The sequence below is a fragment of the Lemur catta genome, chromosome X (assembly GCF_020740605.2).
Source record: "Lemur catta isolate mLemCat1 chromosome X, mLemCat1.pri, whole genome shotgun sequence".
NCBI classification, from domain to species: domain Eukaryota; kingdom Metazoa; phylum Chordata; class Mammalia; order Primates; family Lemuridae; genus Lemur; species Lemur catta.
The window spans coordinates 24039665-24055700 of NC_059155.1; the positions used below are offsets into that span (position 1 = coordinate 24039665).

The 16036-nt window shown below is 35.0% G+C and overlaps 1 protein-coding gene across 10 annotated transcripts in view; it reads right to left on the reverse strand.

The window, feature by feature from the left end:
• Positions 1–16036, reverse strand: part of THOC2 (THO complex 2) — a 112803-nt gene that overhangs the window by 82449 nt on the left and 14318 nt on the right. For all 10 annotated transcript variants that reach the window (XR_006731785.1, XR_006731786.1, XM_045538827.1 and 7 more), the window contains exons 2-5: positions 11104–11162; positions 7274–7365; positions 4747–4798; positions 221–291 (exon numbers count right to left, since the gene is read on the reverse strand). Coding sequence is in view for 8 of the 10 variants with exons in the window: in XM_045538827.1 (XP_045394783.1) it covers positions 221–291; positions 4747–4798; positions 7274–7365; positions 11104–11162 (274 nt within the window). In the remaining 2 variants the exon portion in view is untranslated. The remainder of the gene's footprint in view (positions 1–220; positions 292–4746; positions 4799–7273; positions 7366–11103; positions 11163–16036) is intronic.

Sequence of the window (16036 nt, forward strand, 5' to 3'; positions counted from 1 at the left end):
TCACCAAAGGTTTCATATGTATAGATAATTTAAGTGATGATAGATAACATGCTTATTTCACAGAAATAGCATGTTTAATTTCAGAAAACATTCCATTTCAAAACCCAAATCTCACCTGATAATGGTCAACTGAATGTCAATATACTCATCCATTAACTTAACTGTGATTACAACTGCTCAATACAAATTTTAAAAAGAGAAAGTATTTTTTAAAACTTACCAAACATGCTAATACCAACTGTGTAAAATAGTCTCTCTTGCTTTTTTCTTCTAAACAATTTGTCTCAATATCTATAATGATGAAGAAAAAAAAGATGAAAGTCTGATTATTTTAGACTCTAGCACTAAAATAAGATACTTATCTTCTTTAAAACTAGCTAATTTTAAAATGTCTCAAACTGAATTTGGAAAAATTTAAAACTGTGGTAACATGAGATATCCTTCATATGCACAAAGAATGCTTTAATTTCTCCTGAAATTGGAGAATGAGCCTGTGACCTAAAACATGTCCATAAAATGCTAAGTCAACTACACAGAAGCTACCAGCCGTGGCACCAGAAGCAACAAAGTTTCAAAAAAATATTGTTTTCAAAAAAGGAAATATTCAAGCAAAGTTTAAACGATAACTTGTAGATGCTTAAAAACAGATTCTTTCCTTAAGTGGAAAGTTGAATGGGAGACAAAAAAGAGGTCTTCTAAATCTAAAGATCCTAATACTCCTAAAGACCAAACCCTTAACTTTAAGCACCTTGGTCTAACTAACATGTTCTAGCCAAGCTACCTGGTCACCACCCCTGTGAAAAGACAATATTAAAAGATATTTTTAACATCCTATTTTGAATTATAATTCTAGTCAGGAAACAAAAATTTATTCAAGATTTTCATTTTCTTCCTACTGAAATATTTAAAAACTTAGACCTCGAGTTTCATTTAATTATTGAGAAAATTTTGATTTGGGGTGTGGAGGATATAAAACAATTAGCACTAAATGCCAAGCATCAAAAGTTTCAGCCAGGATGGGTAGGATTACAAACAAAATTGATCTCAGGATTATTACTTTAACTGACTGATTACATACTATTAACCTATTTTTAAAGTCAACTGATTAGTTTAGAAAGTGCTATAAAAAGAGGCACCAGTTTTAGTGAAATAATAAGAAGTGTCCTCTACATGTTCTACTATCAACACTGAGAATCAAAAGAAAAGGGGACTTATCATCAAACATATCCACATTTTCCTGGCCCTTCTCCACTTTCCCTTCTCGGAGGGTTACCACTTCCCCATATCGTGGCCACTGTACCTAAGCACACAGCTCAAGTGTATTAAGGAAATTTTAGGGTATATTTTATGCAATGTAAATTGCAGTACAATCTCAATTTCTCATTAAGACTCTTAACACATTAACTGCCATGTGAGTTATATTTAACTCATGCTAGTTTTGAGCCCAGAGCCTTGTGAAGCATATGTAACTCACACATCTCTTCACCTTGGGAGCCACGTGAACTATTTTTCAAGTTGCATATAACTCACACAGAGAAAACAATAAAAAATAACAAATTTTTCATTACATTACAAAGGATCATTTTGTTTTCAAAGTTTTTATCCTATTTTCATAATAAAACACCATGGCCCCAAGGAAAAAAATTTTTTTTCTAGTGTGGCAGTCAATGTGTTAATCTGCTCCATGCACCCAAATCACTTTTGTGGGGAAGCTGGTGCTAAACCAATGTTTTAATCTGTGTGTGTATTTCACTAGTCCTTTTCAGGAACTCACAGTTTTCACCCTGTTATCTGGTTTTCTGGTTCTAATAAACTCATTTATTATCCCATACTACTCTACCCTGAATAAGTTCTCTTTAATTGCATATGATTTTACTAAAAAGCCCTCAGCCATTTTCAACTCTAGTCCCCAATATCACCAACTATCTACCCCAGCTCTGAGGTCCCATCAGCACATCACGTTACATCAGACTCCCCCCTTTCAGATTACTTGCTATAGCATTCATGCACACCCTCACATGATCAGTCTATTAAAGAAAGTTGTTCTCTTAACCTGGAACATACAACAGCACTGATTTCCCTTATAACTCTTAACATATTAGAAAGACAACATGATGTAGTAAACAGACCACGGGCTGTGGAGCCAAAGGGATCCAGGTTCAGATTCTGCCTTACTGGCTATGTGGCCTTGAAATATCACCACTTCTCTGAACCTCATTTTTCTGATCTGTATACCTACCCTACAGAAGGTACTGTGAAGATTAAAATGAAATTAAATGCTTAACACAATGCCTAGAAACATGGAAGGTGCTCCAAAAGTAGCACTTACAATTATTACTATTATCATTATCATCATCATCATTATTAGAGATAGCTTGCATTCTTACTCCTATTCCCCTACCTTGATCTGGGGTCACCCTTGGATCAATTTTTTTCCTGCCAAGGGTGGGGGTGTGGGTGAGGGGGCAGGTGAGGGAAATTCTCTTTCCAAGGTTGCCATCCTAATCTTGCTTGTAAAAATGGACTGGATAGGCTAAAAGAAATTTCCCAAGAGCAACCAAACATCATCTTCATGAATTCATGTTACTAGTAAAAAGCAATGACTTGTAATAATAATTCATATTACTAAATAACTATGAAGGGAAAATATATCCTAATAAAATAGGTCAATAAAGAAATTACTGGAACTAGTTAAGCTGATAATTGATGATTATCCAAAGACAGACATAAAATACACTCCTGACACTATCAAGGAACAGCTTCCACAAAATGTTACCTACAAATCAATCTTTCAGTCTTACAAATTTAGAGTAAAAACAATTTTTTAAATTGAAACTTGTTTCACATTATATTTATTTGTAAAATAATGTAGTATCTTTAGTGCCTAAAGATAATTCAAAAACTAAGCTTAAAAGGTTTTTCTGGTTGGCATAAATCAATCGATCCAATAGGCAGCAAGAACATATACTTTATCATCCAATCCAGGACAGTTTTGAGAGTGAAAGAGGGAACTATTAATAATCATGACAAGGAAAACAATACAAAACTGAGACATATTGTCATCTCATCAATGGTCTACTCTTTTCATTTATCACTCACAGTCCACATATATTTTGACCTGTTGCCAACATTACCACTGTTATGAAATCTGGAACATCCTGAACAATCAAGCACCAGCATTTGTATTTTTTGAGACCAAATTCTAGATTCTCAGTAAGACATCTAGGTAATTTATCTAATTCTAGGAATTAAGATTAATGAGCTAAAATAATTCATTCCAGTTTGACAAACCTTCAGAGGATAAGTTTTATTTTAAAGTGAATATGATAATGTCTGGCAATGTTTTCTGTTAGAGTCAAAGTTATAAAGTAATAGAAAGCACAAGATTGATGGGGAAAACTATGCTCAAAGTTACTTTAATCCAGATCTAAAATTAGAAAAATAAATTTGTAATACAGATTATTTTTTAAATCCATGCTTCCCAAGGAGGATACCACCTTTTGTTCTTTTTTTTTTTTTTTTTTTTTTTTGGGAGACAGAGTCTCACTCTGTTGCCCTAGGCTAGAGTGCCATGGCATCAGCCTAGCTCACAGCAACCTAAAACTCCCGGGCTCAAGGGATCCTCCTGCCTCAGCCTCCAGAGTAGCTGGGACTATAGGCATGCACCACCATGCCTGGCTAATTTTTTTCTATTTTTAGTAGAGACAGGGTCTTGTTCTTGTTCAGGCTGGTCTCAAACTCCTGACCTCAAGTGATCCTCCAGCCTCCCAGAGTGCTAGGATTACAGGCATGAGCTACCACGCCAGGCCACCTTTTGTTCTAAGTCAAAGAAATATTCCTTTTTTATCTTGTATGAATTCTTATTTATTCTGGACAAATAGAGAAGCTGCTATTTCCAAAGCTGGTTTTTCATCCTCAAAAGTACTCTTGATTACTTTGGCTCTTCTTGCTTTTTCTAAAATTAAGACTCAAAAGAGTATAACAGGCTGGGCACGGTGGCTCATGCCTGTAATCCTAGCACTCTGGGAGACCGAGGCGGGAGGATCGTTTGAGCTCAGGAGTTCAAGATCAGCCTAAACAAGAGCAAGACCCCGTCTCTACTAAAAATAGGAAGAAATTAGCTGGACAACTAAAAATATATAGAAAATATTAGCCAGGCATGGTGGCACATGCCTGTAGTCCCAGCTACTCGGGAGGCTGAGGCAGGAGGATTGCTTGAGCCCAGGAGTTTGAGGTTGCTGTGAGCTAGGCTGACACCACAGCACTCTAGCTTGGGCAACAGAGAGAGACTCTGTCCCAAAAAAAAAAAAAGAGTCTAACAGCAAAGTATCTCGAGTGTCCTAAATTTGAGATAAGGGCATCATTCATTGAAAACCTGTATTGAATAAGATTAATTATTTAGTTACTAACATCTAAACAATTCAGACTAACAATGACTGAAATGGCTTTTTTACTGGAAAACTTGGCTTTTTTACTTGAAATAACTTAATTTAGCTCAAATTTATATAAATATATATTGTCAAAAACTCAATTTGAATTACATTCTAAAGCTAATTTATAAACGGTGACTATAATGACAAAATTTGACTTAAAATACAAAATTCTGTGTAAAGTAAAAACAATTTGCTTCTAGATTCATAGAAACATTTGTAAAATTCTGAGTTTCAAATAAAACATTTTATTTAACAGTACATCAATTTACCAAACAGCATTATGTTACAGTTGAAATAAAAGCTTAATACCTACCTAATATGCAGAATACATCTGCAAGAATGGAAGGCATATCCTCTCGAAATTCCTAATTTTAAAAATATAATTACAGTAAATACCAGAACAGCACACAACCAAGTATTACAGTTTCAGAATAATACCCTTCAGTGAAACTTAAACACTAACAAACCCCCAACATCATTACGTTGACAAATATTAATATTCTTCAAGTTAAGTTTTGCAGTAAAAAGGAGATAACAGTAAAGGAAAAATGTTTAAATGTCTACCATGAAGTAACTTGATTAAAAAACAGAAACCTAAATAAGCACTTTAGGAAATATTAAAGAAGACAAATGAATAACATTTTTCCAATGAAGTTTCATGTTAGAAACCAGTGGAATTTAGAGTATCTCACGCCTATCTAAAAGAAGACTATTAACAATGGCACATTTTTCATCCAAAACTTTAAATGTTGTGCTCATGCCTAAGTCAACACTTGATGTATACAAAAATCATAGTGGTATCAGAAGAACAGAAATTTAAAAAATACAAAACCAGTTAAAAGATGTTGTTCTGGGCCAAGCACAGTGGCTCATGCCTATAATCCCAGCACTTTGGGAGGCTGAGGCAGGAGGATCGCTTCAGCCCAGGAGTTCAAGAGCAGCCTAAGCAACAGAGAGATCCTGTTTCTTAAAAAAAAAAAAAAAAAAATTAATTAGCCAGGCATGGTGACGCACACCTGTAGCCCCAGCTGCTAATTAGGTTTAGGCAGGAGGATCACTTGAGCCCAGGAGTTCAAGGTTACAGTGAGCTATGGTTGTGTCACTGTCTTGTCTCTTAAAAAAAAAAAAGCTATTGTTCTATAACTCAAGATTCTCTAAACATGAAAATTATAAAGACCAAAACCTATTTTTATTTTTTCTTCATTCTTGTTTGTAGCCTCTGCAGAAAATAGCCCCAAATCCCCTATTTCTGAATGAAAAACTCAGCATTATTCTAGATTTGTCTCCTGACTTCCCAATCTCATGCTCAATTTTTGAGCCATTTTTCCATTAGTAAGGATCACAGTTCATTTATTGCAATTAGCAGTTTGCAGGCACTGTAGCAACCCTAAGAGTAGCCTATTTTCACAGCCTAAAAGAAATTCTAAAGAAAAAACTGGCAAATGCAAGGAGACACACAAGATTATGCTTCCGTGGCTAAGATAATGGACAGGGTACAGTACTATGAGAAAGCCATGGCAAAGACAATCAAGCTGCAGAAGTATACATAAAGATATAATTAAGTACTCCAAAGAAAGGAGAATCTAAGAACCAAAAACACATAAAGTTCATTTGGACTATTCATTTTCAATAAACGGAAAAAGAATTAGAATTATATTCCATAAAATACACTAAAACCTATACCAATGCCCAATTTACAGAATTAAATAATTGTCGATCAGATTTTAGTCTCAAGTTTCTTAAGGTGTATGAACTCTGGCTATGTCTACTTGAATGCAAGTACTTAGGCTACTTGAAGACCAGAAACAGAGCAAGACAAGAGTCTTCAATGATGGAATATTAACTTTAAAAAATAGACTATTCCAACATAAACTAATGTGCTGTTATCAGACAGAGACAGTTTAGGGATAAAAGGGAAACTCACTGAAGCCCTACTGCTCAAACACACCCCAATATGGGGTGGAAAATCACAACAGCTAAACTTAGAATTTCCTTAAGACTATCCCTGGGAAAGCACAAAAATCATATAATAGAAAAGGTTACAGAAGTTTAAAGCAACACAACAAGGGAAATTCATACTGAGGCCAAGAAGCTCCAGATTTCCCTTCAATAATACTTATTATAAAAGCGGTTCTGAACTGAACAGATAATTTTATTTATATACAAGTTTAAAAACCAGCCTGATAATAACAGAATAGGACACCACTTGTAAAACCTCAAGCTTAACTACTGGTTTCCAATTTGAAACCCCATCTTCCAATTCAAACACCAAACCACGATCTGGCCTGAATCTAATTTAAATTCTTCAATAAATGAAAAAGTGAAACAGAATAACTACTTAAAGTTTTAAAAAAATCTAGTTAATATTTTCAAAAGCAAACAGCAAGCAGATGAAAACTAGCAGCAAGTGAATGTTAGAGCTAGGCAACCACAGTTTAAAATAATTTAATCTTGAATTTTTAAAAAATATTTAGTTACTAAACATAATTACAAACAAAAAATGGCTCATTATGCTATACTGGAAGAAAACCATTTTAGCCAATTTACTTTTTCAAGTAGCATTTTTAATGAAAGATACCTTGATTTCATTATAGTGCAAGGTTTGTGGGTGGGGGAGTCCTCCCAGCTTACCTAGTATTTTCTGCTTTACTCATAACTGATAAAAAGATTAAAATATCTTTATTCCTGTCTAGTAAAAATGGCTTACCAATATTACCTTAAAACAGCCACTACTATAATTTTGAATAAAATAAAACGCAAGTTATGTACTCCAAAGATCTCTGTATCAAAGGCAAAAAGATATATGTAATAATTAAGTGTTACAAAATATATATACTTACACTAATGTCATTAAGAACATTAGATGCCTGTTCATGTTTTAGATTTCCTTTAATAACATGGTATGACAACTCATAGAGAGCTTGCTGGAAATCTGTTAAACATAAAAGAAATAGTGTAAGGACACAGTCTCTTGAACATGAAAGGTATACTCTCTGGGGGAAAAATCCATATATTTCCTACTTCTCAGAATTATTATAAACATCAAAATAAGAGAATATACTTCCAATGCTTTTTTCTAGCAGTTTCCTTTTATTTTCACAAAAATACAACACTAAATTTTTTTTTAAAAAGTTAACCATCCTTCCACTACTGTAATATAACTACAGTTTGAACATTCCTTTCTAGTCTTTTTCTGTGTATCTACAGATTTTACATATTTGAATTCACTGTGCACATCTTATGGTATTCTGATTCCCAAAAAAAACACTTTTAAAAGCATTTTTTCATGCTACTAAAGTCTCCATAATTATTTTCAATTACTGCACAGAACTCCAGCAAGTAGATATAAACTAAAACCAGCTTCCTCACCAGCAGACTTCACAGATTTTTCTATATATATTCATATTACACTCAATTCAACCTCAGGACTATAGTGACAAGTAAGGAATAGCAGTAAATATAACACTAAGTTTTACCGATATCCTACTGTCAGAGAAATTTCTCCCCAAATCTTTTTTTTCTCTTCAATGTCCATCAGAATTCAAACAAAAAATAAATACATATGTATACACATACATAAAATGGCAGTTCTGTGAGAACTGTCAAGCACAAAATCCCCATTCACTATTAATTACCATAGCCCCCTTTCCTGAAGATTTTTTTGTTTTGAGGGGACAGGAGAGTTAGTGATCAGGTGAACACCTCTTCCTTCTGGTCTTTTCCTTTAATCCCATATGCTAAAAACTTTACCTCCTTCCGATCATTAAAAGTAGTAAAACAAGCAGCTCTAAAAACACCAATGTAAAATAAAGTCTAGTTATAATCCCCTTTGGGGTGGATTCAAAATTTCAGGGCAAATTAGCACATTAAAAAAAATCAAACATTTAAAATTCTTCTCCCTTAGTATAACTACTGGTCACAACAAAGGAATATAATAGAAATCAAAATGTGTATCAATCTCCCTTTAACCAAATACTGTTTTGCAGTGACATTAATCTGTCCATTAAGTCACTTGCTCAAGAAAAATAGCCAGATTATCTCAATTGTTTATGAAGTATTCATGATTAAATATATTATACCTTCATTATGCTTTCAAATAAACTATATAAAAAGGAAAAAGTTTCTATTTGTTGGTAAGGTAGGAATATGAGGTCAATTTCATGCTTTGCGTTTCCATTAATAAAATGCTTTACAACATATACTTATTTAAAATTATCCATATGACAAAGATTTTTTTTAAGTAATCACTTAGAAAGACAAAACAGCTGATTATTATAAACTAAGTTCCCATAAGAATATGTTCGCTAGTGTTCATAGGGAATTTTAATCTTAATCACAGTAGGAGATTAAAATAGAGGATAAATGGCCAGGGTCATTTTGCTGACAGTAACATGACATAAAAACAATCACACTGTAAACACAAAGTGGCAAAGATAGTCTCTAATTCACAAGTTTTCTAAGTGCCTATTTAAGAGTGGTTAGGAACTCATGTTGTATTTTATCCATAGAAACTACAAGTAGTGCTTTAAGACTATCAGGCTAGCTCCGCAGAAGCCTATAAAATCTATACTGGAATTGAAAAACTTTCATTTACATTTACAATGGGGAGGAAAACTTACAACACTTATATACAAAACAAATGAATGAAAGATTCTATCTTAATGCTAACATTTCAGAAACAGTAGTTTTAAGAATACCCACTAGAAGGGAGTGCTAGAGATTCTTTAAAGTTTTTTGTGGAGTTTGAATGTTGAAGATACCAGCTCTTGGTTATGTCTAATGATCACTAGTACCATTCATGTTTATCAGCAATCATTACAATGTTGTTTTACTGGTGGTTTCCTGTAAAAGATACAAGTAGTAGTGTGTGCAAGGGAAGGATAGAAAGGGAAAGGTCAAAGGGAACACTACCCAAACTCAATCCTCCTAAGACAGAACAAAGGAAATTCTGAAGAAATGACAGTTTCCTGCATGGACTACCAAATGGGACCCACAAACCAAAGTGTGACTATTGACAGAGATTAGCCAGAGTGTCTGTGTTGAGGAAGCAGGCAGGTGTAAGAAAAGGAAAGCACTGGCAATTCAGCCAGTCAGGCCACACTCATAATTATTTTTGGTTTCATATGTGAATCAGAACAACCATGCAAATTAACAATAATCTAAGTTATTAAAAATCCACACAGTCCCATTTAAAACTGAAAGAGTAGAGTCATGCTGTGTTATGCTATTTACTTTATAGTTTTTTGAGAATTCTCATATTTTATCCACTTAAAATTTCAAACAAACAAGATGAAACTGAAAAGTTAAAAACTAATTTTAAACATGGGGAAGAAAAAAGATTAAGTATCCAAGTGTTTTCAGAAAGGAAGTCTTTTTGTACATTCTTGCACTTCTGATAGTCAACTAAATTAAATAAGAACACATTACTGTATATGGGCCCCAAAAATCTTCATGAGTGATCACATAATTGTATAAAAAGCATGAATAAGAGAATAATTTTGAGGAGGGCAGGCTAAGGAGTGTTAAGATCTCACCCAAATGACAGGAAAAAAATGGCTTCCTTGTTTGTTAAGAAAATATCTTCCACTCACACATCCAAGTGTTCTTTAAAAAGTATATCCTCTCCAGCTGGACATGGTGGCACACACCTGTAATCCCAGCTACTCAGGAGGCTGAGGCAGGAGGATCACTTGAGCCCAGGAGTTCGAAGCTGCAGTGAGATATGATTGCACCACTGCACTCCATCCTGGGCAACAGAGTGAGACCTCATCTCAAAAAAAAAAAAAAGTGTATCATCTCCTATTACAGTCATATTTAAAGTCTTATTTAATTTGATAGAACAAAAGTAAACATATATAAAAAATCTGTTCTTAATCTTCTAGTCACAAGAGCATAATTTCAATAACTATAATAAATTTTATCTAACGATTTTTGACTTAAAATAGAATATTGGTTATAAAAATGCATTTTCCATATGGAAAAAAACATTACAGGTTTTACCCTGAACAAAAGCTACATATGAAAATGCTTTAATCTTACTAGATACAACTGTTATTTTTGCCCCTCCTTTGCCAAATCCATATGCCTAATTTTAAATTAATGAAATGTTAAATAATAAAATCCTTTAAAACTAAATTATTGAAAATTTACATCCTGTTTAATTACATAACATTTTACTTAATAAATCACATTTGTGATATGCTATAAACAACTCCTTTGTTTTAGTGTTTTCCATGACAACTGCCTTTAACAAGATCCCCAGATACCATCTGAACATAACCAGCTTTAGCAAAAACAATGAACCTCAGTTTCTGGAAATTTTCTAGCGCACAAAGATCAGAACAGTTTTTCTTCCCATGCTATCTTTTCTCTCACATTTGTAACTGATAACGCTAACAACTGCTGAAATTTAGCTAAATATACCAAGGCCCAATTACAAAAGCCAAGCAATATCATATGACTATAATGCATATCAAATAACATTGATATACAGAGATATATACTCTTACTGTAACTATAGTTTTAATCCTGACTATAATGCATTCATATAAAACCTTTATATAATGTGATCTTATATCTTTTGTTATGTATAACAAGGAATAGAAAGCAGGATAGTTATTAATTTTAATCAAGCCAAAAATGACATCTATGATACTTTTTTAAATCTTACCTCTGTAAGTCGAACTATCATGGCTTTTATTTTCACTTAGGATCCGGCATAAATGCAAACTAAAATAAAAGAGAAATGATCTGTATCAATTTCTAACACTAGATGACTCTTAGACAGCAAATTATAGCAATTAAAAATATATGGAAATGTATCAGATATGTTTTAATGTGTTAGTTATGATAGAACAAACCTAAATACCCTAACTGGTCAGAACTAGAGGATGCTAGTAAATCAAATCATTACTTACTCTGCAAACCGGCAAGTAAATATTTTTAATCAAGCATTTATTTTGTCTCTCATATATGAAAGTGGGTAACCCAATGGTAGATAAGGAATTTCTCTGTATTGATCTATTTTAGTTAATAAAGGATGAAAAATTAGATCACCATTTTAAGATCCCTAATAAATTAAAGAATCTAGGCAGCTATCAATGGCTCTTACAAAAAGAGACTATCAAATGTTAAGTACCCCCTGATTCTGATGAAAGAACACACTGCCCACCTATGAAGTTGTCTTTAAAAACAAAAAAAAAAAAAAAAGCATGAACCAAAATCTGATCAAGCCATCTAGATCCAACTACCAATTTACAGGAAATAAAGACAACAGAGGAACATATTAAGTGATACTGTAGGGATACAATCACCAAAATTCAAACTATGGGAAGCTCTACTGGACAGTGACCCAGTCTCTTTAACAAATGAATTGCAAGGAAAAATAAAAGATGGTGGAGAATCCTCAGGTTAAATAAAAGAGGCTTAAGAGACATCTTATGCACAACATATGGATCCTTACTTGGATCTTGTTTCAAACAACTATTTTAAAATTTAACATTCATAGCTGGGCATGGTGGCACACTTCTGTAGTCCCAGCTGCTTGGGAGGCTGAGGCAAGAGGATCACTTGAGGCCAGGAATCCGAACTCATGGTGTGCTATGATAGCCTGTGAATAGCTACTGCACTCCAGTCTGGGTAACATAGCAAGACTCCACCTTTAAAAATTGTTATTAATTAAAAAATAAAAACAATTTAACATTCATAAGACAACGGGAATATTTTATAAAGGATCTTTATCTTTGGAAGATAGATGTTCAAATATTTACAGATGAAGTACTATTTGCTTCAAAATAATACAAAAGAGTGGGAAAATGGGTGGAGTTATAGGTGAAACAAGATTGGCCAGAAGTTGTTAATAGTTGAAGCTGGATGAAGATTTCATTAGGGGGCTATTAATATTGTTCTACTTTCTCATCTGTTTAAGATTTTTTTCCAATAATGAAGTTTAAAAACAAAAAATACTTGTATTTTGACTATTTTTTCATTAGATTAATTTAGATACAGGCCAAGCACGGTGGCTCACACCTGTAATCCTAGCACTCTGGGAGTGCCAAGGCAGGAGGATTGCTTGAGGTCAGGAGTTCAAGACCAGCCTGAGCAAGAGCGAGACCCTGGCTATAGAAAAAGATAGCTGGGCGTGGTGGCATATGCCTGTAGTCCCAGGTACTTGGGAGACTGAGGCAGGAGGATTGCTTGAACCCAGGAGTTTGAGGTTGCTGTGAGCTAGGCTGATGCCACGGCAATCTAGCCCAGTCAACAGAGTGAGACTCTGTCTCAAAAAAAAAAAAATGTAGATATAGTTAAGGATAGGAATATATACAGGATACAGCAAAAAGAGATATGCTTAACTGGAATTCCAAAAAGAAAAAAGAGATTAGGTCAAAAGCAATATCTGAAGAAATAACAGCCAAGAATTCAGTTTTCCAGAACTGAAGCAAAATCCACATCTGGGCACATCACAGTTGAGCTACAGAAAACCAAAGAGAAAATTGCACAAGCACCTGAGAAAAAGAAGACAAGATTATCTTCACAGGGCCATTACATGACTTCTCAACAAAACCACTGAACTCTGGAGACAGCTGAAAGATACATTTTAAGGTGGTGAAACAAAGTGTATGCCAAGCTAAAATTCTATACCCAAAGAAAACAGTTCCAAGAAAGGCAAAATAAAGACTGACTCCAAATAAACATAAACTGAGTTTACATACTAAAAGAAATGCTTAAGGACATTCTTTGGGCAGGAGAACAATGATTCCAGACAGAAGCTTAGAGTTGCAGCAAGAAATGATGAGGAAAAAAGTGATAAATTTCTAAATGAATGCTAACTCAATAACAACAACAATAATTGTAATGTCTTGTGGTATTTAAATACATACAGTATTGCATATACATATATAGGGCCGGGTGCAGTGGCTCATGCCTATAATCCTAGCACTTTGGGAGGCCAAGGCAGGAGGGTCAATAGAGGTCAGGAGTTCCAGACCAGCCTGGGCAACATAGTGAGACCCCATCTCTACAAAAAATAGAAAAATTAGCCAGGCGTGGTAGCACATGCCTGTAGTCCCAGCTGCTCAGGAAGCTGAAGCAGGAGGATTGCTTGAGGCCAGGAATTTGAGGTTGCAGTGAGCTATGATGACATCACTGCCCTCTAGCCCAGGAGACAGAGCAAGGCCCAGTCTCAAAACAAAACTAAAAAATACATATACAGGAAGAAGATGACAAAATATTAAAATATATCAAGATTAAATTGGGTATATCCTAAACACACAAGGCTCTTTCAAAGGAATTCACCACATTGTTTTTTTTAAAATCACACAATAGTTCAAAAGATGCATAAAAAGCATTCGACAAAATACAACACTCACTGCTTTCTTCATTAAAATATGTTTTATGACTTAGATACGCAGTAATAGAAGGGAATTTCTTTAATTCAACAAGTAGTGGTTCTAAGCGTGTTCTTCTTAAACCCCTGACCCCCAAGACTCTTTCTGGAGATGTATAGGATCAAAACTATATTCAAAATAATACTAAGACATTATTTCTTTTTTATTGTTGTATAGATATTTGCAATAATAATTCACAGCAATGGAGGGTAAGACTGCTGGTGCCTTAGCATGTACCAAGGCAGTAGCATCAAACTGTCTCATTGACTGCTTCATGACCAAAAACTCAAAACAAAAAAAGCTAGTCTCACATAAGATGCCACCAAACTATTTAATTATATTTTTCATGACCATGCACAAACAAAAGCCAGTTTACGTAAGAATGTACTTGATAAAAGTGATGTCAGCAAGATGGCAGAATAGGAAATCCCTAACTTTCCTTGCTTCTACTAAAACACCCACTCAACAACAACACACAAACCCAGCTCCCTTTATGACAAATCCAGAAGCCAGCTGAGAAACTCCTGCACCACAGACAAATGCAAAACAAGCCACACTGAAGCCAGCAGGAAAATTCATGCCACACTCTCACCATAGTCCCTCCTCCTAGCACACTGCCACGAGGGAGATAAGGCTAAACCCCCCAGCAACCAAATGCTCCCTGAGGAGAGATAGAGAAGACAGGTATGTCCAACAGTCTGATTTTGGGGGAAGTGGAGGCTGACCAAGGGACTGTTTTCTCCCTTGTCCCTGTTGGAACACAGATGGGATTTGGAATGTTCTAGATGCCTGGGGGTTTCTGAGAACAAAAAGAGCTAGGTGGTGCATATGCTGTTTCTCCAGAGACCCACACTATAACAGACAAAGGATACAGCTCAGCAGCCTCACCCTCAGGAAAGAAAGAAAAGAACAGATCATGCATCCAACATTCTAGCTTTTGTGGGGACTACTTGAGAGACTGGCTTCTGACTAGACTGACTCAGGGTACTGACAAGATCTGGCACACTCAAGATGCCTGGGGGCTTCTGAGAACAAAAAAGAGTTGGGTGGCATGCTACTCCTTCAGAAGACCCGTGGTACAGCAGATGGACACCAGAGAGAGCAAGAGATTACAAACTCCTGAAAAAAGAAACCAGCAAATCCTTCTTATTAGAAATTTACATACATGAGTCCAGAGAAGCAGCATCCACAGAAAAGGTTTCAGAGGCCCACAGAATCTCTAGCTGGGCTGACTGATAAAGGTCTTCTATTATATGAAGCCAGTTCATAAAGACTGGAAGATATTAATATTACCATTTTTTCAAATGTGCAGATGCCAACACAAAGTTATAAGGAATATGAAAAAATGGTAAGACATAGCCAAAGGAACAAAATAAATCTCAAGAAATCAACCATAAAGAAACAAAGGTATATGAATTACCTGACAAAAAATTCAAAATAACCATCATAAAGATGCTCAACAAGCTCAGGAAAATGATGCATGAAAACGAGAGTTTCAATGAAGAGATTTAAAAAAACATGAAAAAGAACCAAGGAGACCTTTTGGAGCTGAAGAATCAACTGAAAGATTTACTACAAGAGTTCAAGAGCAGACTTCACCAAGCAGAAGAAAGAACCTATAAACTCAAAGACAGGTCATTTGAAATTGTCCAGTCAAAGGAGGGAGCAAAAAGAAAAAAGAATGAGAGTAAAGAAAGTCTAAGTGACTTCCGGGACACCATCAGGTGACCAATATATGCATAATGAACATTTCAGGAGAAGGAGGGAGAGAACAGTTATTTAAGAAATAATGGACTAAAACTACCCAAGTCTGAGGAATGAAATAGATATCCAGATTCAAGAAGCCCAAAGAATCCCAAATATGATAAACCAAACAAATCCACACCAAAATACATTATATTCCAATTGTCAGAAGTCAAGACAAAGGAGAGAATTTCAAAAGCAGCAAGAGGAAAGTATCACATCACGTAGAAGGGAAACTACATAAAACTATAAGTGGATGTCTCAGCAAAAATCTTGCAGGCCAGAATGTGTGGGAAGATACAAGCGCTGAAAGAGCCTGATGCAATGGCACATGCCTGTAATCTCAGCTACTCAGGAGGCTGAGGTGGGAGGATCCCTTGAGGCCAGTTCAAGGCTGCAGTGCACTATAATCATGCCTGAGAATAGCCACTGTACTCCAGCCTGAGCAACATAGCAAGACCTTATCACTTAAAA